The following is a 24,501-nucleotide window of genomic DNA, read 5'->3' as shown; positions in this document are numbered from 1 at the left end:
TGGGATCTTCCCGGACCGGGGCACGAACCCGTGTTCCCTGCATCGGCAGGCGGACTCTCAACCACTGCGCCACCAGGGAAGCCCCAAATTTCTCATTTTGTATGTCAAATTCATGATGTAGAATTGGTAGATCAAAGGGTATTTTTGAAATTTTGTAAACTTATTGCCAAACAACCTTCTCAGAAGAGAGTATCAATCTATATTCCCAATAGCAGTGAAAGAAAGTCTAACGGACTGTATCTTTGCGAGTGTTTCACGCTTTGCTAATTTAATTTGGTAGATGAAAAAAGTAGTAATTGGATTTTTAGTTTGCATTTCTGTTGAGCCAAACCTCAAAATCCCCAGGTAGACAAAGTCAGGGAGGGCATGAAAAGACCATTTGATTGCTATAGGGTGTCCAAGCGCAGTAAAATAACTTACCCCTTTATAAGAAGAAATTGAAATCTCTGTTTTTACCCTGAAAGAATTCACACCATGTTCCAAAATGTGTGTTAGTCTTAACAAAGCAAGCCTAAGGCTTTCCCTTGAAATTGAAAAGTTTATTAAAATAGCAAAGAAAAGAAATTAGGTTATTCCAAACTTATCTGTTCTTAGTGATTTACCTGCTGAAGTCCAGCGATCATTGAATGCTCTCACCTTATCCCTTTAATAACGAAATGTGGAGGAGCAGCTTCTCCATAGCAGTCTCTTTGTTCCCTCTCCTTTCCTAACTTTTCCCTAAAAAGACAGTGTGCGTGCTCTTGCCCTCACCCTCCCTCTATAGTGGGCAGTAGGAATCTAGTGGCTGGGTTTCCCTGCTGGCTTTTAGGAAGCAGAAGCAGGGCATCTGTGGGAAGCCCTTGACTTATGAGTATCCAGGGGGTACTGCTCTTCCGAGCGCTCAACCAGACAGAGATACCCAGATAAGCCTGGAACTATATGTCACTTTCTCCCCTTAAAATCTCTGCTCCTGAGCCTGTTGTCTGTTGATATGGGTAAACAATTTTGCTCCACTTAAGAACAGTAAGCCCAGTTTCAGACAGAGCTTAGCAGGGCTCTCAACTCTAGGGCCAGAATCTTTAGGCTTGCCTGATGCCTCGGAGAAAACAGTATGGCATCTGTTTTCCCACAAAGGCACATGGTGGCATGTTTCTGACTCTGATGGAGTCCTGGAGTGTAACCTCCAAATGACTAACAAGTACTGGAATGGGCAAGGGTGGGGAGCCCACTCTGTGAGTCTTCTTCACCAGTTCATCCTCTTGCCACCGGGCAGCAAGTCCTTCCCCTGTGCAGCCTTCACAGTACCGCAGTTTTGCTCATGGCACAGTAGCCACACAGACCTGGGCTAATCTCACAGAAAAAATATTCTGAAGTTACGCACTGATCTTTGGTAAACCTGCCCTTGTCTGTTTTAACGTAAGAAACCCGCAAAGGGATATTGAAATTCCTTAGTCATTTTTTTCCTAGCTTGAGAGATTTGAATTTTCTCTGTGTTTGAGCATTTATTTGCCACTTTATTTTAGGAAATGTGAAGTCTGGGGATGACCTCCGTTCTGTCACCGCTGCCTTCATAGTATTAGCAGTTCCCTTGCTCTTTAAGTATGTGTGTGTTTAAGGAGAGGGTGGTGGCAGGGATGGAGAGTAGCAGAATGGGGTAGGCATTTGGAAGGTAAAGAAAGAGGTGTTCCTGGTCCCAACATCTGAGATGGGAATTCTCTTAAGGACAGCACATCAGACACCTTTGATGCACCTCAGCTCGCTCACCTATAGAGTTTCTCTCCAGCTCTGAATGCTGTGACTGGTCGTAAACCCACTGGGCACAGTCTGTACATCATTTTGTCTCTGTGTGATCTCTCCTCCCAAGACTTCACGTTGCCTACATGTGTCCTCTATATGTATCTGAGTTGAATGAGTGAATTTCTCTGCTTGCCTCATTTAAAACTCACCCAGATACATTTGATCACATCTTCTCAGTTAAATGGCCTGTAAAATGTTGTTTGAAGTTGAAAGAATTGCATATTTTTACTTATGTTATTTTTGTCAGAAGAAAGGGAGGGCAAGGTAAGAAAGGATCAAACTCTTCTCTCTGGTTTGCTTTCAAGAACTACCCATTAGGATATTTTAGAATTGCAAAAGTAGTAACATTACTCTATTATTCTAACATTAAAAAGAGTTTGTAAGAAAGCATGGTGGTGATCACATGTAAGATAACTGGAGTGAACTGAAATCAAGTCTTTATGCGTCCCAAGCAAAGCAAGACCATCATCACAGGCATCTTTATTTCCAGCTTTTAAAACTCCTCAAGAGTGGGAATCATTTTTTCATCCATAACCAATCAAAAGCATGAATAACCCTCTGGGCACAGGAGGTTCCCAGAACAAGCTTGAATCATCAACGGCCAACTTTGATACCAACTCCAAGTCTTTCAGATACACAGCTGTGTGGCAGCCAGATTCATTCCCTAGTTCATAGGAAGGCTTTCAGGTCATTTTTATTAATGGCCACATCAACGGGCTGGAGGAGATCAGTTTGCTGAGGTGCAGATAAAAATTAGTATTGTATTTCTCTCCCCCTCCCAGTTGGCTCAGTGGGAGATCCTATTAGTGTTCTAAAAAGTTATATAATTGGCTTGACACCCGCTGCTCACTTGGTGAGCCAAAATGGTTTTTAACGTTGAGAATACAAAACATGGAAGTGTCATCTTCATAACGTGCCATGCTGTCACTGATAGCCAAGAGCGTTTCCGATGACAGATCTGTAATAATGGTGATGATGAGAGTCACAATTAAATAGCACTCTGAGCTTGGAGCACTGTTCCTTCAGGCCTTCCTGAGTCCAAGGAGGCCCTCAATGGTGGAGAGTATATAATATGAATGACATGTGTGCTGTCTTCTGGTGCAAAGGAAAGAAAGTTGTCAGAAATGCTGGTCAAACCATCGGCAAAATGGGTGCTTTTGTTGTGTCTCCTTCTTCAGGAAATTCCCCTAATCTCACAGACAGGATTGCGTACCTTAGGCCTCGTTTCATTCTTCTGCGTGTCTTTCTACCTTCACGTAAACTGTGATCTTTGATTTAACCAAACAAAGTGGAGAATTTAAATTATTCAGAAGAGAAAGAGGTATAGGATGGATTATCAGGAGAATTCTCAGCTCTTCATGGGTTTATTTCACTTCCTGAGGGTTACGGAGGATTCCAAAGCAGGCCCAGTTACCAGTCTCTTTGTCTCCTTCAAAAGCTCAGCTGGAGGGCTTCCCAGGTGGCGCAGTGGTTGAGAGTCCGCCTGCTGAAGCAGGGGACACGGGTTTGTGCCCTGGTCCGGGAAAATCCCACATTCCGCGGAGCGGCTGGGCCCGTGAGCCATGGCCGCTGAGCCTGCGCGTCTGGAGCCTGTGCTCCGCAATGGGAGAGGCCACAACAGTGAGAGGAAAAAAGCTCAGCTGGAGAGTGCCAGTCTCCTCCTCCCCATTGATTCAAGCATTATTGGGATTCTTAAGGAGAAATAGAGACATTTACCCCCCTGAAATCTTGTTATGTATGTTGGGTCTTATGGTTAGAATCTACTGTAGGACTCAGTGGACGATTGGATACCTATACTACTGCTCAGGTTAGGTGAAGGGATAAGAAAGAATAGATCTCAGGGCAGGGGCTAATAACAGACATAAAGAACTCAATGGGGAAAGAGTGTACTTATTACTACTGTTGTTGATATTTAACGAATACTGACTAGAGTGCTTGCTGTGTGCCCGGCACTCCCATTCCTTCTCTCTGATCCTCCTACGAAGTACTTACTGTTTTACAGAGAGCGATACTAAGACTTGGAAAGTTAAGTGAATTGCCAGAAGATGTCATAACTAGTCAATGTTGCAAGTCAGTGTTACAGTTGACATGTGAACTCAAAAATGTTGTCTCCAGGGGCTTCCCTGGTGGCGCAGTGGTTGGGAGTCCGCCTGCCGATGCAGGGGACGCGGGTTCGTGCCCCGGTCTGGGGGGATCCCACATGCCGCGGAGCGGCTGGGCCCGTGAGCCGTGGCCGCTGAGCCTGCGCGTCCGGAGCCTGTGCTCCGCAACGGGGGAGGCCACAGCAGTGAGAGGCCCGCATACCACAAAAAAAAAAAAAAAAAAAAAAAAAAAAAAAAAATGTTGTCTCCAGAATCCAAGCTATGATAGACTTAGTGGACCAAGCAAGAAAAGTATGTTTTGTTCCCTTTGACTCCCCATGAAACCAACTCAGAGATTTCAAATAAAGGGTAAGAAAGAACATGAGGTGGAGAAGAAGCCAGTTATAAGGAGATGTGCTCCCTTGCCTTTTTTTACAGAAATACAAATAAGTCTGATGTTGACATAACAGCAGCCTGAAGCACAGTGCACAGGTGCCGTAGCAGCAGCATTTCCTAACTGGACTTTTCAGCCACCCAGAGCCTTGGTGCCAGGCAGCTGAGCCCACAGCTTGTATTTAATGCGAGTCTTATCCAGGTTGAGCCCACCACCCTGGATTCTGACTGTTGGCTCACTGCTCATGACAGATAGCTTCTTGGCCAGAAATCTCTTCAGTATAACAGACCCTGCTTCCCTCTCCCAGATTCATTCCTAATGTGACATCTGCTCTTTTAATCATAGCTCTGGCCCACATAGCTACTTAAATGCCCACAGCCCAGAAACTCATTTTTTAGGTTATTTGGATATTTATGTAGGGTTGGTTAACTCCATACCTAGGAGTTTTGTCAGGTGTACTTACATTAAATACAGTGTCATGCAGCTGGTAAGGAGGAACAGTGTACCATTTGAGTCAGTTTGATAATCTTGAATACTTATTGAGAACTTACGTGGCAGACACCATGGGGAAGACATGGCATCGCATCTCGGCTCCTCTGGCCCATCTTTTGGATTCTGTATTTTAACTTAGAATGCTCATGATTGTTCACCTTTACCATCTCTTTATCTTTCTTATGGATATTTAGTGGCTTGCTTATTTTTGTTATCAACTAATTCTCTGATATTACATTACACTTGACAAATAATCAGTGATTATTTTATTTTGCCTCACACCAATGGAAGGAGGCTCTCCTGATATGTTAATCATTTTGGAAAGGGCCCCTTGACTTTTCTTTCTGAACCCCTACCCCCTCCCTAGTGTAGCGGCACTTATTTTTTGGACTTCCTTTATGAAAAGCACATCTGTCAACTTAACAGTAAAAAAAACAAACAGCAAGTAGTTTGCAGGATGTACCATATAAATATTTCTGTAGAGTGAGAACTCTTCTTTATCCAGCCTGACCTCCTTTATTATATTTTCACTTAAGAGATCTAAAAAGCTAAGTCAGTCCCAAAAACTTGTCAAAGATCAACAGACCTGGTTTAAAGACCAGTCACTTAAAAAAAAATCATGAAGAAAATCCTTGGGTATATCTTTTCAATCAGTGATTCTAAGATACGGAAAATGTATGAAACCTGCAGTCACGCTAAGTCCTTCACTTTGTGGTGCAGTTACCCACGTGGGTGTTGATTAATAAACATTCCCAGCGTGTTTTTCAAAATCACTGAAATTAGAGTTATGGCTCCAAATGGTTCCAAGACTCACACATGAAAATCAGTTTTACTATTTGATGATTTGTACAGCATGTGTTTGAACACAGGCCAACGACTGTTTTGAGCATTTGGAATAAGATATATTACACCAGTCTGCTTTTGAGTCTTGTCCTCAGATATGCCTTTCGTGGAGGAGACAGCATGGCACCATTGCAGGGTAGCCTCCATGATTCAGCTACGGGTCTTTCCAATTTTGGTGAACTGTGAATACTTGAAATTTTCCAGTAAGGACGGTTGGATTTCTAGGTCATCAGTGCCATTTTATTTACTTTCTCTGGGACTGTTGAAGGGATGGTTTCTTCCTGAAACACTGTAATGAGTGCCATACATTAGTGCTCCAGAGGCCAAGAACAAATTTAGTGGTTGCTAAAGTTTATTGTAAATGTTAACTTTTAAAGGTTTGCCAGGATCAGATGAGAAGGAAGAAGGCATCACACGGTGGCTGCGTTTTAAGGGCCACTTTACAGTAATAAGAAGAGTCATGCATTCAAGAGCATCAGGGGGGTTTTCAAAAGGGCGTCCATGGAAAGCAGATAAGACCAAACTTCAGATTTCTGTTTTCCTGCTTGTGGCGATCTTCAGATTTAAAAAGAAAGTCAATTTTGTAAAAATACCTGTAAACACTTCCAGGTATTTGCCCTCACTTTAAGTCATATCATGCAAATAATGAACTCCTTCACAGCCCTTTGCCTTTTTGGAATATGTTAATCTGAATGAAGCTTCTCACACTCTGCTCTCTGTGCCATTTCAGCCCTGTTAGGTCCAAGAATTGGAGAATCACATGATGCCAAGTCTAAAACAAGTGGTTGCTTTTTTTTTTTGGCCTTGAGAGAGGTTTTGGATTTTTTAATTTTTGTTTTCACATTACTCTGGACAAAGGTCCTGTCCTAATCCAGCCTCCTGACAAGTATGGCCTGATGTACTCTAATATACATTTATTTCCTTCAGATGCCCATCAACAACCTATCAAATGCCTAGTAACAAGGTTATTTTCTGTGCAACTGCGTATTTTATAAAGAGCCATTTGCCGAAGTAATACCAGAAATGTCCAACTTGAGGATTTATGCTATCTTTGCCAAAGGGTCATCCACACTAGCTTGTAAATACGTTTAATTATAGGCCATTTCTCTGAAATGGATCAAAAGGGGAAATACTGGCTCAACCTCATTTATCATTAAATATAATTGTCTTCAGATCTTACCTGTAGAAAAGCCAAGGAGAACTATGCTTACATTTCTAACCTAGAGGACACTGGTATTAACACTTATTATTCATTAGGCCTTTATAGTTTTCTCCTTCATTGGATGGGTATTTTGTTTTATTTTTATTGAAGTATAATTGACATGCATTATATTAGTTTCAGGTGTGCAACATAGAGATTTGATATTTGTATATTTTTGTGAAATGTTCGCCACAGTAACATTTGTCACAGTACATAGTTACAGAATTTGTTTTTCTTGTGATGAGAACTTTTAAGATTTATTCTCATAGCAACTTTCAAATATACAAGAGTATCATTATTTTAAAAAAATTTTATTGAAGTATAGTTGACTTACAGTGTTGTTTCTGGTGTACAGCAACATGATTCAGTTATACATATATATGTATTCTTTTTCATTTTTTTAATTACAGTTTATCACAGGATATTGAATACAGTTTCCTGTGCTGTACAGTAGGACCTTGTTGTTTATCCATCCTATATACAGTTCTTTGCATCTGCTAGTCCCAAACTTCCAAACCAATGCATCCCCCCTTCCTCCCCCTTGGCAACCACAAGTCTGTTATGTGTGTCTGTGAGTCTGTTTCTGTTCAGATAAATTCATTTGTAGCATATTTTAGATTCCACATACATGTGATATATGGTATTTATCTTTCTCTTTCTGCTTTAGTTTGCTGAGTGTGATGATCTCTAGGTCCATCCATGTAGCTGAAAGTGGCATTCTTCTTCTTTTTTATGACTGAGTAATATTCCATACAGTACAGTGTAATTAATTAGAGTCACCCTGCTGTACATTACGGCCCCATGACTTATTTACTTTATAACTGGAAGTGTGTACCTTTTGACCCCCTTCATCCATTCTCCCCACCACCATCTCTGGTGACCACCAATCTAGTCTCTGTATTCATGAGCCTGGGTTTGTTTTGTTTGTTTTTGTTTGCTTGTTTTGCTAATCTTTAATGTAGGTTTCCCTGGATTCAGTTATACATATAAATCAATAGGAAAATTACAAGCATAGGAAAGTTTAAATAAAGCGTGGTTCTTGCTGCTTTTGTGATCACCTAAGGTTTAAAGACTTTTGTTATCATCTGCTCACTTTATATTTGTTGCAACTCTACTAATGTTCTTTTATGGCTGACTCTCTTGATTAGTAGCACAAATTCTTTAAAGCTTTAAGCAAAAAGTTATCCTTTCTCTGTTCTGAAGCAACAAAGTTTGGTGTTCAGCTCAGCACATGTGCAAGTTCTTGGCCAGACACAGAACTTCCTTTTGAAGTTCAGACAGCCTGCAGCCCACCTGCCTTAGCAGCTAGTTAGCCAGCTCTCATGGGGAGGACATAAGTCAGTCAGTCTCCTACAGGTTCACAGCAGAGTGTTACCTCTGCTTCCCATGTATGTTTTAGCTAAAGTGAAAGATCTGTGTTTCATCAGCACACAGACCATCAGACTCCTTCCAGTACTTGCCAGAGTTCAGTCATGAAATCACCCATTGCGGTACTTGGCAAAGACACTCTGGGGGCATCAGGAAGCTGTCCACATAGCCATTCATTTCTCCAGGTTCTTTGAGCTCCCTCTATTGAAGTAAATCATCAGGAAACAATGTACCTTGGCTATATTATTTCAGCTCCCAGCAGAAATGCCATCATTCAGGTAAGATTTAATATTGTGCCTTCAGCACATGGGAGAAAAAAAATCCCATCTTTTGCACCACATAGTTGAAGACATTTGTATGAAAAAAAGTTTGTCTTTTACACCATAGATTTGAAGACATTACTCAGTGTCCCTGATAAAGGGGCTTTCATAAAAAATTTCTCCATGGTATTAATGCCAAGGGTGGAAAATGTGCCTTGCATGTTTCCTTTTTGGTAAATTAAGAACTGTATCATATTTCCTTTTTTTGTCTTAGTTGCAAGCAAACAGAGCTAAGTTAGGTGCTCTGTTGGAGTACTTGACGTCTCAAGCATGTGTAATGTTCCTTTTAACTAATTTCTGTTATTTTTAATAATCAAATGTTCGGTTACATACTTGATTTATTTTGAAAGTACTTGCATCCTTTTTTGCAAGAATTAAATGAACCAAATCAATAGTTAGCAAGGGAGATTATACTTGGCCATAATAGAGTTTGTAGCATTTTGTGCCTTAAAGAAGTAAGCTTCCATTGTCTTGCAAATTTACTCACCCTGGAATCCTGTAAATATGTTCAGCCCTGCCCACCTCCCCACATACTATATCAAACTGCATAAATACACCTGCCTTGACCTGATGTCTAGAGCCCAATTGCACATTTATTGAATCCATGTCTTAGGGGTACCTTTATGTTTTTATTGTATAATTGACTTGGCATGTTGATGCAGGATCCTGATTCATTGAAGAGAGGTTTCTATCACAAAAACATTGATGAGTCTGGGTTTTCTGCAGTAAACCCTAACACACTTCAAACTTTCAGGCACAAATGTTAACAAAGGCTGCTTCTATACTTACATCAGTGGATTATAATCAAGAGGCATACACAAAACCCCTAAGTAAGAAGTGTGCTTAATATTTTTTTCCAGCTACTAAAACACGTGAACTCCAACTCGACTATGTTTCTGTTCTCACCAGCCCTACACATGAGCCAAGTTTTTGTGTGGTCACTGCATCTCCCTTTTGCCCTGTGGGTGAAAATGGGTTCAATAAATATGTTCGCTGGACATTCTGAATGCTGAAGAGGACTGCTGCCCATGAAATATGGTTCCACAATCTTGACAGGAAGCAGAGCCCTTACACAGTAATCTGTTTGCTCATGATTTACCACAGCTCAGATGTAACACAACTGATTTTGTACTGTGTAGGTCAAACATTATTAAAATTTTATGATTAGGCTCTGAAGAGAATATGACAAAAATGTTATTACCATTTAAAATTTTCTGGGTGGTAGGTACGTATGTATTTGTTTTGTTACTCTTTGCACTATCCTCTATGTCTGTCATGATTTTTGAAAGTATGTCCTGGAGAAAACCGGATCAGATGTGTTTGTTTAGGTTGGAGAGTGGATCGGGTTGGGGAGAGGAAACAGCTGTGTCCTCTTCTTGGCAGGCATGGAGATTTTCAAGAGGTTTCTGTTAAAGAACAAAACTTTAACCTAGTTTGGACTCTTTCCAGATGAAAACTATTGTTTGTAGACAGGAAAGGTGGTTATTTATGATAATTTTTTGCATGTGATTTATTCATAGGTGTCAGCCTGGTACAGAGCATCAGAAATTTCTGTATGCAAGGCTCTGCATAGGCACCTCTAATTTAAGTGTCTGCTGTGTGAAATCATAGGCAGCCAGATTGTCTGCTCCCTGCAGGCTGCAAATCTAAAAGGGTCCTTCAGCACGCTCCGCAGCAGTGGGAGGCTTCAGAGTCCTTAGCCTGTGGTTTTAGTTGCAGAAAAACTTGCAGACAACCAGCACGTAAGGTCAAATTTTTTGGTATGTCAAGATACCTTATTTAAAGAAACCCGTGTCTGTGCGTGTGCACGCATGTGTGCTTGCACATGTGCATATGCATATGTATGTTTGTCACTGCTCTTTTTTTTTTTTTTTTTTTTTTGTGGTACGCGGGCCTCTCACTGTTGTGGCCTCTCCCGTTGCGGAGCACAGGCTCCGGACGCGCAGGCTCAGAGGCCATGGCTCACGGGCCCAGTCGCTCCGCGGCATGCGGGATCTTCCTGGACCGGGGCACGAACCCGTGTCCCCTGCATCGGCAGGCGGAATCTCAACCACTGCGCCACCAGGGAAGCCAAACTGCTCTTGTTTTTTTTTTCTTTTCTTTTTTTTTTTTTTGGTTAAAGGGAACACTATGATGTCCTGATCTATTTGACATTGATCATGAGCTATGTGATGCTGCATGGCTTCATGTAGACTAGAATTCTGGATGCTACGAACTTATACTTTCTAGACTATAGGCATAATTCTGGGTGTCGAGGTATAATACTGAGAGGAATGTTCACTTTCACTTTTTAGGACACTCACTGGTCTAAAAGGCTCTTTTGAGGCAAGTCAAATGCAAGGCTGGGGGTTGGAGGGGAGAGGTAGGTATAGGACTCAGTTACTATTCTCACACTCCTGGAGCATATGGCTTGTGGTACATGGAGATACATACGTATAGGAGAGCTTTGGTTTCCGGCAGGCCTTTGGGGCACGGTGCTGGTGGGTACAGCGGTGGCTCTCCACCTTTACTTCTGCCACCACGTCCATCCTACGTGAAACAAATTCCCATCAATAACACCTCTCATTGCATGCAGTAATTCTTAACTAGGGGCAGGGGGTTACTGGGGGAAAAAACTTCTCTCTTTAGAGATTGTGCCTCCATCCCCTGCCTGCAGCTTGAGAACCACCAGTGGAGAATAAAGAGCAGTCATCTGGGAATCTCAGTCCTTGGTTTGGGTGTCCTTTCTGCCATGAGTGGCTACTAAGATAGGGCTGACACCTAGTAGGTGATCAATAAGGATTTAGGATTTAGTGTTGAGTGAATTAACCAGCTGTGTAGTCTTAAGCAAGCCACTTAATCTCTGTGGCTTCTGTTTCCTCACCAGAGGAACGAGGGAAATGGATTAGATGACCTCCAGGTCCCCTTTCAGTTGTAAAATTATATGATTCTGTGATTGGACCTTTACCCCAGATGAAGATTAATTTGACAGGAGTATGAAGGATGGATAGAGTGAGAGCCAAGAGAGGGGGAATGCTCCTTCCTCTGAATTAGTCTGATATTTCCTTCTGTGCTACTATTTTTATTTTTATTGATTGATTGATTGATTGATTGATTGCGGTGCATGGGCCTCTCACTGTTGTTGCCTCTCCCGTTGCGGAGCACAGGCTCCGGACGCACAGGCTCAGCGGCCATGGCTCACGGGCCTAGCCGCTCCGCGGCATGTGGGATCTTCCCGGACCGGGGCACGAACCCGTGTCCCCTGCATCGGCAGGCAGACTCTCAACCACTGCGCCACCAGGGAAGCCCTATGCTACTATTTTTAAAGCACGTATTTACCTTGGGGTCTTCCCGGTGATTTTACATAGATCAGCTGTCACTCTCTGGGCAGATTGTAAACTCATTCAGGACTGGAACCGTGACTTTCTGCCCACTTCTGTGTGCCTCAAAATTTAGGGCATCACAATGCCTGTTAGTGGCGTGAGGGAGCCACGTGGTGCTTTCACACAGTTCGTTTAATCTGTGAGGGAAGCTGAAGAAACTGCAGGTGAGGCAGGGGAAGCAGGTGGTGAGGGTCTGAACTGCAAAGTGAGCTTGGATGAGTCCAGGTGAGTCTCCAGCTTTTACGGCAGTCTAGATAGCTGACTTAAAGACTGTGTTCTGGGAAAGCCCGGGGTGAGGTAAACGTGGCCTGGCCATAGGAAGCTTCTTTTTTCTCTTCCTGATTCTTTTGTCACTGGCCTTACGCTGTAGGTGTCCTTCAACTTATTGCTATGTTGGCATTTTTCACATCTCATGAAGTACAGCAGTTTTCTTCCTGGGCTACACATTCATCTACCAAAGGTCACACCCTGAGTAATAGCTCTCTCACCTTTTATGGCCCTTTTCCCTTCTGCTGTACATCTTTAGTTTTAGCAGCAACTTTCTCTGTGTATATCTGCATGGTGCCTGTGAGTGTGGGTAAAATACTCTTTGGTCATTAAACCATTTATTCTCATGTGCAGCAGATAATGGTGGTGACCTGCCCTTGGTCAGTAGTAGTGGAGTTTTAGAGAAATGGATGACCTGAGAAACTTAAGGAAGGTATAGCCCACGGGTCATGGTCGGTGGCTGGTCATGGTGGGGAGACGGACAAGAGCAGGTCTCAGAGGGTTATGCTAAGGATTTGGAATCTTGCTTTAAGAATAAGGAGACGGAAATGGAGTTTTTCAGCAAGGGAGTGACCTGACTAGGTTTTCAGGTACAAGCTGACTGACTCCTCTGGAGACCGTGAGCTTGAATGTGGAGAGACCAGTTAGGAGCCCCTGCAGACTCAGGGCGGGGCTGATAGAGCCTCAGGTAAGGGTTGTGCACTCGCAAAGACGATGTGTAATGTTTAGTAAGTTCTCGATCTAGTCCAGACGTGCTGTTCAGACACCTGCTTTTGGATATATCCTTTACCCTCTCTGAGCTTCCTCCATTTCCTCATCTGTAAAATAATATGGGTAATAGTCATCCCTACTTGAAGGTTGTTTTGAGCATGGAATGAGATGACACATGTGAAGCCCCGAACACGTACCAGCAGGTTGTAAATGCTATTAATTATTATTTTCCCCACCTCATAGTTGAGGAAACGGATTCCAGAGGCCAGACAAGTAGCAGGTGGATCTGAACTCAGACCTCTCTCCACAGTTTCGCAGGATCACCTCCTTAGCACCTCGCTGCCTCCTGTTATGGAGATGTGTCCTGTGTCTCTTCCTAAACCCATGGGAAAGGACGTCAGTTCAGTGCCAAGAGTAGGAAAGAAGCAAGCTGAGTGATGCTGCAACTGACTCCTAGCCCAACATGTTTGAAAGGTCCCCATCCTGCTCCCGAGAGGGGGAGACACTCTAGGGATCCAGGAGTCCCTCTGGACTTCCTTGGACACCAGCAACTTTCCCCTCACCTGGAATGTTGTTGGCTAAGAAAATCCCCTGCTGCTTAGGAGGGAGGGGCCACCTCTGGATCCTGGGAAACACTGTACCTACTGCCCTTACAGGGATCCTGAGTGGTGTTAGTCCAACTACATCCTTCAACTTCAGAGCTTGGGGAACTGGTTGACTTTCAGCCTCACTCCAGAGCACCCTGTGATGGAGGGTACACAGCGCCAATGACACTTAGAGTTTATGATGCCCTTTGACAATGAGTGGTCTTTGGACTTCTAAGCGTTTTGCTTCCATCTGGTTCTTGTGGGGGGGTGCATGTGCCCCCATATATTTGTTGGCATGGGCTAAGAGACATTCATGTGCAGCTGAGGAATGCAAACAGTTCTGAGCTGGCCTTTTAGTTTGGGAGCCCTCCCAAAGCAGTAACTCTTTCAGGTTGTCTTGACATGGTAAATTAAGAGGTGCAGGAAAGTGCTGCATCCTGTAAAATATATACTTCAACTGTCCGAGTCTCCTGCACCTCCACCACCAGGAGGGTACGTGTTCACTCATGTGTTTGTTGTCACCACCCTCTTAGCCAGAGGTCTCCATTGAGTGTTCACTGTGTCCCTTGCAGATGAATTGAAAGAGCAAAAAGAAAACCCCTATGCATGCCAGTCTGTGTCTTGGAACTTCTCACTTTGAATGGACATAGCAAAAAATAAAATTTAACGAAATTAAGCCCCAATCCTGCTTCGTCGTAACCGGGTGGTGGTGAGTAGAGGTTGCCCCCTTTCAATGGGGAATAAGTTTTCCAGCTGGCATAGTCCCAACATTTCCCCGGTTTTTGTTTTTTTGTTTTAAATACACTTTCTGCCATACTCCTTTAACGTTCCTGCAGTAGTGCTTTAAAATTGCTTGTGAGAGTATAAATTGATACAACTTAAAGGGAATTTGACAGTACCTAGCAAATTTTAAATATATGTATCCTTTGACCAAGCAATTTTCTTCTAGAAAATGTATTTTTATACTCATATATTTGCCAAGTGACATAAGAAGAAGATTATTCATTGAAGCATTGTTTATAATAGTGAAAGACTAGAAACAATCTATTCATAGACTGGTAACTGGTTAAAGAAGGATATGGCATACAACAGAATACTATGTAGCTATAAACGAACAGAAAAGAATGAGAAAGCTCTCTGTGAATGTATACGGAGAAATTCCAAGGTATATTATTAAGTTAAATAAAAGGCAACGTGCAGAACAGCATATAGAATGCTACTACCATCTCCCACTTGAATTAAACAGGCTAGAGGGAACTCTGTATGTGTATTTGCTAGAGCATATGTAGAAAATCTCAGGAAGGATGCACAGAAAGCCTACAACATGATTGCCTCTGTGAGGTAGACCAGGAAGATGAGTGACAGGAGTTGAGAGGGCTAGATTTCATGGAATACCCTATTGTACTTTTTGATTTTTAAGCCATGTGATTGTATTACCTATTTTAAGAAAGAAATTTTTCTGCCTGAGCCCTGTAGGCATTTGCATCTCTGATGCAGTATATACTCCAATAAGGAATAAGGGATTGTGCCTTACCAAGTTTAAGAGTTTGTTGTTTCAGGATTTTTTTTTTAGGATTGAAAGAGTTTTTTTAATAAGAGTTATTAAAGGTCCCCTGGGTCTTGAAACTGTTGCTCTCAAGTTATTAACGTTTCCTCTGGAAAGTTGCACAGACATAGTGTCTGGCTTTAAATCATACCTATTTTCAGCTTCCCTTAAATCAGGAGTATCTTGTGCCATATCAATTAAAGTAAATGTACTTTCAATTAAAGGTGTTAAGTATGGGTCCAACAAAGATTAATTCTTTATGAAAGGATGACCTTCAGTAGTTGGATCCAATTAGGCATTTTTCCAACTATATTTTACCCTGATGGGACAAGTCTACTACACACAATCAATCACTGTGATCTTTTCAAAGGTGGGTATTTTAGGTTCAGAGTCATAAAAGAATGACGTGACTAGGCAACCTCCATAACTTGAGCCACGATTGATGTAGATAAAGATTATGGATGTTGGGTATGTATTACTTTTGTAGGATTGATAATGTAAAGAATAAGGATGTGCATGATGATAAGTTGGGTATGGTTCTTATACCTCTCTGCTCATGACCTTAGTAGAACCAACTAATTTAGACAAGCCTGATCCAAAGAAAAAGAGGAAAGGAACAATGGCATAAATTATGGTCAAAGCTAATTTCTTTTCTTTTTTTCTCCTTCTGTCATTTCATTATTCAACACACTATAAATTCTTGCTTTCCTAGTGATTATTTTTTCTTTTTGAATTGTTGTAGTCCTAGTTCAACCTTTGCTGATGCACAACACACAAAACCAAGGCTATTAAATAAATGAATGCTTGCTGATCTTTTTATAGTAACGTGTAAAATGTTGGGGAATATTTGTTTTCGCTCAAAAGTTAAAGGGAATTGAACATTTGTATTTGCATTAGGTATTTCCAGTATGGAATTATTGGCCCTCACTCTGCCACTCATCAACTTTGTAAAAAAACCATTGAATGTACTCACCAAAAAATGGGAAACAAGTAACACCTGCTTTGTATATCTCAAAAGTTGATTATCAGGATCCAATGAAATTTGGTATCAGTATTTCTCAAAGTGTGGTCCTGTAACCCCCGGGGGTCCTTGAGACCCTTTCAAGGAGCTTATGAGGTGGAAACTATTTTTATAATATTAAGAAAGTACTGGCCTTTTTCTCTCTTATTGTTTCACATACATACAGTAGAATTTCCAGTAGCTGGCTACATGATATATGATATTGCAGCAGGTTGAATACAGAGGCAAATACAAGAATCCAGCTACCTGAAGACAGACATTACAGAGGTTTACAAAAATAGAAAACAATGCATTCTTTTCACTGATCTGTTTTTCTTTTGGAAAGTAAAATAATTTTATGTAAAAAAAAATTTTTTTTTTGACATCAACGTGATGGGCTGATTATTTTCATTTTCAAGTGAATTAATAAATATTTTAAAACTTATCAGTTTTAATTCCTAATACAGTAAATATTGATAGATACAACCGACATAAACAAAAGTTCCTTAGGGGTCCTTAATACTTTTTAAGAATGTAAAAGTGTCCTAAGACCAAAAAGTTTGAGAACTGCCGACGGATATGAAAACACTGTGTAATGTGCAGTGACATTGTAGCTTATTAAGAAAATTCAGGCAACATGCAGACAGCCCTTCCAGTGCAGGCACTGGTTGTTCATGGCCCACTCCACCTCCGGGGCAGGCTTGCTTTGCCTGGGGTCCAAGATGATCTCTGAACCATCTACAGTTGCCTGCAATTTCATGTGTCGGTCATGTGTCTGCTTTTTTAGTGGGAGCAGTCACAATTTTCACAGTTTTCAGATTCTCAGAAGGTCCTGAAAGAAGCACAGCTATAGGAATTGCTAATGTCCGCTAGTTCCCATTCTGTCTTTGAGAGGAGTAGCAATAAATTCGTGGTGCAGACACCCGAGAGGAGATGCTGAGGTTCCAGGCTCTCATGTCGGTAGCCTGGGCTTGACTGTCTCTGGAGTTCCTGACCCTTTACCTCTCTGGTTGTGGAAGGTATTAGACTTGGGTCAGCTTCTCTAGGCACTGGGAGAAGGGCTTTCTCTCAGTTGGTACCATCTCTTTGTCATCGTTCTAGGCCTCCTCACACTTGGTGTCGTAGGATGTGGTAGGACATAAAGAACCACCATCAGGCTATGGACCAAAAAGGGCCCATAGACTGACATCATCAAGATTCGGGCACTGTACCTAGAGACCAGGAGATATTACCAGAGTTTTAGAGTATCAAACTGGAGTATCAAAGGGTTTGATCAGACTTTCCTGGCACCGGAAGGAGGATGTTCAGGGCTTGGTATTCAGACCATCTCTGTCTCTGTCTCTGGCACTCTTGGCAGCTGAGCAAAGAGTTGAATGCATACAGAAATTCCTATTTCATGTGTCCTACTGCAGTTTCTTAAAAGTTTTTTTTTTAATTAACTTTAATTCTAGCATCTGTCGAGAGTTACTCATAATATTTTAGTGTTCTTATGAGAAAATAAAACCATTCTAATTATAACTCACTGGCCCTTACTATTATGTCTTGAAATTAATATGAATGGAAAACTCACATTTTAGATACTTATTTGTTCCATATTTCCCCAGTGTCATTTGATATTTTGATTGAACGTACATATATGTGTCTATTGTAATTTTATGTAAGCATTTTAAATTTATTAAAAGTTTTATATATTCAGTGGGCAATTTCATAGCATTCAGAGGTCCCCCTCTATTTATTTAGATAAAATTTTTAACAACAAAATACACATCTTATTCTGGACATTTTTGTTGTATGATTTAATGTATAGTGCTGTCGTGAAGTTTATCACTAAGGCTATCTTCCTTGTTTGTTTCACTTTTAAAAATAATTTGAGGGGACTTCCCTGGTGGTACAGTGGTTAAGACTTCGCCTTCCAATGCAGGGGGTGTGGGTTCGATCCCTGGTCGGGGAGCTAAGATCCCACAGGCTTCACGGCCAAAAAACCAAAACAAAAAACAGAAGCAGTCGTGTGACAAATTCAATAAAAACTTTAAAAAAGGTCCACATCAAAAAAAAAATACTTAAAAAATAAAAATAATTTGATAAAATACTATTTTCCCAGGAAAAATATGAAAAAAGTATTGAATACTATTTATGCTAGACTAAAAGCTTCTGAAATTTTTAATTATGGAATTTAAGGTTACTGATTTAGTGTAGATTTTATAAAAGGAGCATTTAATTTTGGAATTTTGTGATACAGTCATGTTTGTATAAGGTAAATTCAATCAGTTAAACAATATCTCCCTTTATTATTGTCATAACTGCCTCTTCCAGTGGAAGAAGTATTTAGAAGTAACCCAAAACTATTAAATGCTATCTATATGTCAGTAGCATCTTGTAAAAATTGGAATACATTTAGTTTGGTTAAACTCTGCTTCATTAGATTTTAATGTGCTATTTGTTATGTATTTCAGGAACTCCAGAAAGGAACTTAATGATATACGATTTGAGTTTACTCCAGGAAGAGGTAAGTTTTAATTGAAATTATCATTTTATTGCTACCAAGAGCATTTCAGAAATTGATTACAAGCATGTGGTTACAGTTTGCTATTCAAAAATGAGTTCTCTAAAAACAAAGGAGGGAAGGAAGGAAGAAAGGAAGGATTTGCAATAATTGTGGGGAATCCAAACCGCACCCACTACTGACTGCATGAATTCCAGTGACACGTGCTGCACAGAATATACGCACTTATAAATTAGATCTGTTAGCTCGACCATGAAAAGAAGTGCTGGCATGGTGATTCAGGGCCTAAAGGACATTATGATGAGTGTGATGAGACGCGCATAGCAGTCTTAATTAGGGTTGAGCAACAAACAGTGACATCAGACCAAAAGGTAGCATACTTTGCCTCTCTGTTGTCGGTTCAGATTACACGAAGCCTGTGCTGAGGAGTATCTGGGCCTCTACTTGCTGCAGGCACTGCTAGGAAACTTGGTAGGAACAGTGCTAGTCTTGCCGCTGAATATAATTTTAGTATTTTGAGTAGTTATTAAAATAGTTTCAAGGCTAGACTGGTTGCTCTTTTAGCGCCTGGATGCCTGGAAGTCATCGAGCCATGTCCTGTTTCTTGGTGTCTCTAGCACCTGGCAGGTGCCTGGTATGCAGGAGAATCTCAAGTCGTTTTGGTTAATTATTGGATACAGGCTTTGGAGATAACGACATCAGTTGTTAAACAAAAATTGCTCTTTTCACTCTTTAGTTCATAACCAAAACAATCTAGAGAAGTGAAAAACAGATGCTGATGCTAAGACTGGAGCTGTTCACCTTGATCTCTGGTTTCAGACTTTTATATACATGAAAACAGCCTCGATGTCTCATTAGTCTTATACATTTGAACATATTAATATATGTAAGCTAATGACATTCTCTAGTTATTTTATGTATTAGAACTCCACATAAATTTTTATTCGATTAAATAAATTGTATCTGCTAAAATTTTGAAAACCCGAAACTTTCTAGCTTGATAGCTAGTCAGTCAGTTAACTGCTTGACCTCCCTGCTATTATCAACTGTAAGAAGACACAAACTCAAATGCTTACAGGAGCCAAAGTGAATGGTGGGAACTTCAGAAAACCAAAGAGTTCTGTCTAAGTACATTCAGTTTCAGTGCCCACCAAACAAAATATGTTCCTGGCCCATAGGTGGTCAGTCATAGATTCATTGGCCCTGATGTCTAGTCCCCTGTAAACACAAAGATTTCATGATTTCCAGTATATTTGAATTAAACATATCTTTTTACAAAAGAAATGTGAATAAGGCCCTAGTGAATTTGCTAACTGATCTTTCTTTCTGGGGGCAATCTTTGACAATTTAGAGTCAGTCTGTGAAATTGAACGGTTGCCGGTTGCTGTTATCAGAAAGCTGTTTTGTCATGATATAAAGATATTGAGCAGCCAATACTGTAATAAAATCTAGCAATTATATGATAAATGTTTCAAGTATAGTAAGTAAAAGAATTCTTATTTTAAGGGTTTTTTTTTTTCATCTGATTGTTTAAGATTGACAGTGGCAATAAGAATCAATTTTAATTTCAAAGGTACCAAAGAAATGAATTTCTGAGTTGAGGATTGCTGGGGATAAGATGGCCTTATCAGCATTACCTGGTCCTTTGTGCTAGCTTTGGCAGCCTCATTTGCCATGGTTAGATTCAGAGTCTCTGCTTTTGTTGCCCAGACAGAAACCATAGTGCTGGCTTCCTGATGATAGCTGGCCTTCCCTGGGGAGCGAGCACAGCCGTTTAGTTTCAGAAACACCATAGCTATATCACTGTACCTCTGGGATTACTGATGCTGTCTGCATTTGAGATGTTCTTTGCGCTCGATCTGTGCATGCATACCATGTGTACTATGTCTCTGGTGTATACACACATAAATATACACGTCATTGAGTGTATAATATGAACATATCAAATATTCTGTCGTCATTTGAGGGCAAGCCCTTTGTGTTTACTATGTTGCTGTAATGATCTAGAAAGCAGACCGTACGTGATTATTTATGATTATTTAACCTGTTTACACATTAGGAACGTCAAGCAGCTTAAAGAAAAATAAATTACCAATTACCTTCAAGTTTTTGTTCTAAACTATTACTGATATGTTACTTAACATGCATGAAAAATAACTGCTTAATGGCACACACACACAAGGAATATTTCCATTTTTGACCAACCAGCACAACCCTTTTGCTATTTTAATATGACTCATTTGGTACCCAAGAGTCCTGAAAATAGTCAGAGATGCTGTGCACTTTGATCATTTGGGCACGTTAATTTGCTTCCGTACTGCGTTAGTGCTAGCCCTCAGTGTGACTTTGTTGATTATTCCATTTTCAACTGCTTTCTTTGATTATAGCTCCTTACTCAAGTGTAAGATCTTACTGATAGTTTAGAGATAGTGGTAACACATCCAGTTGCTTTAACAGACGATCAGTCAGTAGAAGTGTAACCACTGACTACTCTGTGCCCGGTGTCTACGAGGCAGGCACTTTAATTCAATAGGCTCCTTTTCCTGAAGTTTCTAGTGGCATCCAGGAAGATGGCGATTGTGAGGCTGAATGTTCTAGCCGACCTTTTAAAGCTACATCATTTTCAGAGTAGAGCCTTTCATTATGCTACCCTGGGTTCCATGCTATGAGAGGTTTTATCTCTGAGAGAATTTTATAAGGTGTTTCTTGTACTTGTAACAGTAAGGACAAAGCCCAAGATAAGCCCACCTTTCATGGAATTTTATTGTTTAGTAAGATGCCTATGTTTTTCTTTTCCATTTCCTTCATTCCATTTCACTGAATGAATAAAATGATAGAATACCACAGTTTCTCTGAAAGTACAAAGAATATATATCAGCTCTCAAATTTTTATTGGAGATTTAGGAAATAGGGCCATGTATGAGAGGGAGAAAGAGTACAAGGGTGTAAGGAGCATTTCACATGATCTTTGGCTGCCTTATCATCATCAATTACCATTTGTTGAGTAATTACTATGAGTCAGACACTGGGCTAATAAGCACATTAAAGCCCAGTGTGAAAGATAATTGTACCTTCAACTATGTGGTCATACAGGTACACACACACACACGCATACACACCCTACACACACTTGAGCCCACTTACATAATCACCACATGCGAAACACAGACTAAGCAGGGAAACCCAGTCTGTGTTGAGGGCAGGCTTTGGCATAGCAAACTGCAATTCAGTTTAGGTGCTTGTTTGATTCAGGAGCTATGCTTTCCCAGTTTCTTCTTATCCAGCTATAGTATTGGCTATTTGTGAGTATATCAGGCCACCATGGAGACCATGTCATCTCCCTTGTGAAAACATAGGGTTCATAACGGTTCTTTGAGCACATGGCAATTTATCAGTTTCCCTTTACAAAGTCTTCAAACAGACTTCTTACTATTATTGTGTTCGTGTATAACCTCGATTAAGTAATTTCAGTTATATTCACTTGCTACAGCCTGTTCAGTCCTATCTTTATGAGATTGCTAACTCCTGTCACTTATCATTGAGAAACTACATTCTTTTATCCAACCACATTTTCTAAGAGAATGAGTCTGTTGCTATCAAATGATCAATGTCATGTTAAAGGATTTTCTTAATAGCATAAATTTAAATAGCTCATCTTAATAGTCCAACAGGCTCATAGGCTGTTTGTACCAAATATAAGGTTGTATCAAGTGCTACATCTTCAACCTTTGCCATAAATTCTAACTCAGTAGCTACTAATGATAGAAAAGGATTGATGGTGGCTGGTGTTTACCTTGGCAAGAAAGAAAAGCAGCGTTCATAGGGAACAGTTATGAGCTAACTTCTAGAGGGGCATTTGAGAATAATTCAGATAGTAGATAAAGGGTAATAGTTTTTTGGTTCAACACAAATGAAACAATAAGTTTGTAAAACTTCTGTTGAATAAAGAGCAGGATGCAGATTGTACGTGGCAAATGTATTTCACATTGCTTCTGATTTTTCCTCCTGATAGAATCTGAATTGTTGAATTGAAACACACATGGATGATTTTTCTAAATGAATAATATATATTTTACATTTTACTGGACTGTTGGTTTTTATTGTATGGTTACTGATACACCTTCATTTCACGTTTGGGCAGATACAGCAGATGGCGTTTCTCAGGAACTCTTCTCTGCTGGCTTAGTTGATGGTCATGATGTAGTTATAGGTAAGTCACTTTTTAATGCATGTAGTGTCATTTTGTTGATACATCAAATGGAAATGCTCTTAGAAACAAAAGTTTTCATAAAGGAATAATTCTGTGAATTTCTGAAAGTTTCTTGAATTCTTATCTTTTATGTGAAATAAGTATATTTAAGAGTCATATTTAACTTCCTGTTTCAAAAGCTCTTAATGTAATTCTGTCCCATTTGTCTGGACGTGATTTATCCAATGCAGAATGTCACTTATTGGAGATAAAACAAAGAACCTAGAAGACTGAAATGTCCATGACATAGCAAACCCAAGATACTATAAATTCCATGCAGCAAAGTACAGGAACTTCTGAGGTCCTTTGTCTGAGTTTCTCTATTCTTTTACCTAGCTCTTAGTAAGGTTCATTCATTATAAAGTTTTAAGGTTGGCTAGGACTTAACGATCATTCAGGCCAGTTCTACCATTGTGTAGACAAGGAAGCGAATTCCTAAAGTGATTCAGTGGTTTGTCCAGGGCCATGCAGCTGGGTTGTGGCAGAATCACCACACTTTGAGACCATGGCTCTTTCTACTACTTTTAGAATCAAGAAAAAGCTGCGTGGAAATAGGGGAGCCTGCTAGCTCTAGGCATGCTGATAGGAGCAAGAAATGACTGCTGGCCAAGCGAGGCAGAAAAGCTGTAAGAGGCAGACAGTGTCATCTAAGAAAAAGCATAGCCTGATTCTACCTAGGGTGAGGGTGAAGGGCTCCACACTCTTCAGCAAATTCTGAGTTTATGAAGATTTTATAATGTAGCCTATTACTGCATATTGGTAATGATGACCCTAAGTAATAAGGATGAGTTAATGTTAATTATGACATTATGTTCATTATATTGTTAATTACATATAATATAATTATAATAACACTATAATAGTATTATGATAAAACTTTCTTTAAAAATATTAAAATCAAAACCAATCCTTGAAATAGCTTGGGCCCCTTAAATGATACGTTTTAACTTTTTAAAAAAATCACTTACTTGAAATAAATCCTTCCCCAATAATACTGGAGTGTGTCACTAAGAGGGAGCTTGAGGCAGATATACTTACCCATCAGAATAGTTTGTTCTTAGAAGCTCTATAATATACATCATTATAAAGTGAATTGTTTGGGCTTCCCTGGTGGTGCAGTGGTTGAGAATCCGCCTGCCAATGCAGGGGACACGGGTTCAAGCCCTGGTCCGGGAAGATCCCACATGCCATGGAGCAACTAAGCCCGTGCACCACAACTACTGAGCCTGCGCTCTAGAGTCCACGGGCCACAACTGCTGAAGCCTGGATACCTAGAGCCCGTGCTCCGCAACAAGAGAAGCCACCGCAATGAGAAGGCCGCGCACCGCAACGCAGAGTAGCCCCCGCTCGCCGCAACTAGAGAAAGCCCGCGCGAAGCAACAAAGACCCAATGCAGCCAAAAATAAATAAATAAATTTATCTTAAAAATAAATAAATAGGGCTTCCCTGGTGGCGCAGTGGTTGGGAGTCCGCCTGCCAATGCAGGGGACGTGGGTTCGTGGCCTGGTCCAGGAGGATCCCGCATGACGCGGAGCAGCTGGGCCCGTGAGCCATGGCCGCTGAGCCTGTGCATCCGGAGCCTGTGCTCCGCGACCGGGGAGGCCACAGCACTAAGAGGCCCGCGTACTGCATGCATGCATGCATATATATATATATATATATAAAGTGAATTGTTTTATGTAAATAAGAGTAACGGGGTTTAGTGGGAGATTGGAATTCTGACTAAAGAGTCAGTATCTAATATGTTATTGGTATACAAATATTCATAAATGTAGATACAAAGATATCTTTGTAATTAGAA

General features: G+C 40.7%; 1 protein-coding gene across 3 annotated transcripts in view; it reads left to right on the top strand.

The window, feature by feature from the left end:
• STK39 (serine/threonine kinase 39) overlaps positions 1-24,501 on the top strand; it is a gene marked incomplete at its 5' end in the record, with an annotated part of 310,643 nt that overhangs the window by 236,370 nt on the left and 49,772 nt on the right. For all 3 annotated transcript variants that reach the window (XM_079710015.1, XM_079710013.1, XM_079710014.1), the window contains 2 exons: positions 18,402-18,454; positions 22,593-22,661. In XM_079710015.1, coding sequence (XP_079566141.1) covers positions 18,402-18,454; positions 22,593-22,661 — 122 coding nt within the window. The remainder of the gene's footprint in view (positions 1-18,401; positions 18,455-22,592; positions 22,662-24,501) is intronic.

The sequence above is a fragment of the Hyperoodon ampullatus genome (assembly GCF_949752795.1).
Source record: "Hyperoodon ampullatus genome assembly, chromosome: 8".
NCBI classification, from domain to species: domain Eukaryota; kingdom Metazoa; phylum Chordata; class Mammalia; order Artiodactyla; family Ziphiidae; genus Hyperoodon; species Hyperoodon ampullatus.
The sequence above is the reverse complement of the archived record's forward strand: the minus strand, read 5'-3'. Positions and strand labels throughout refer to the sequence as shown.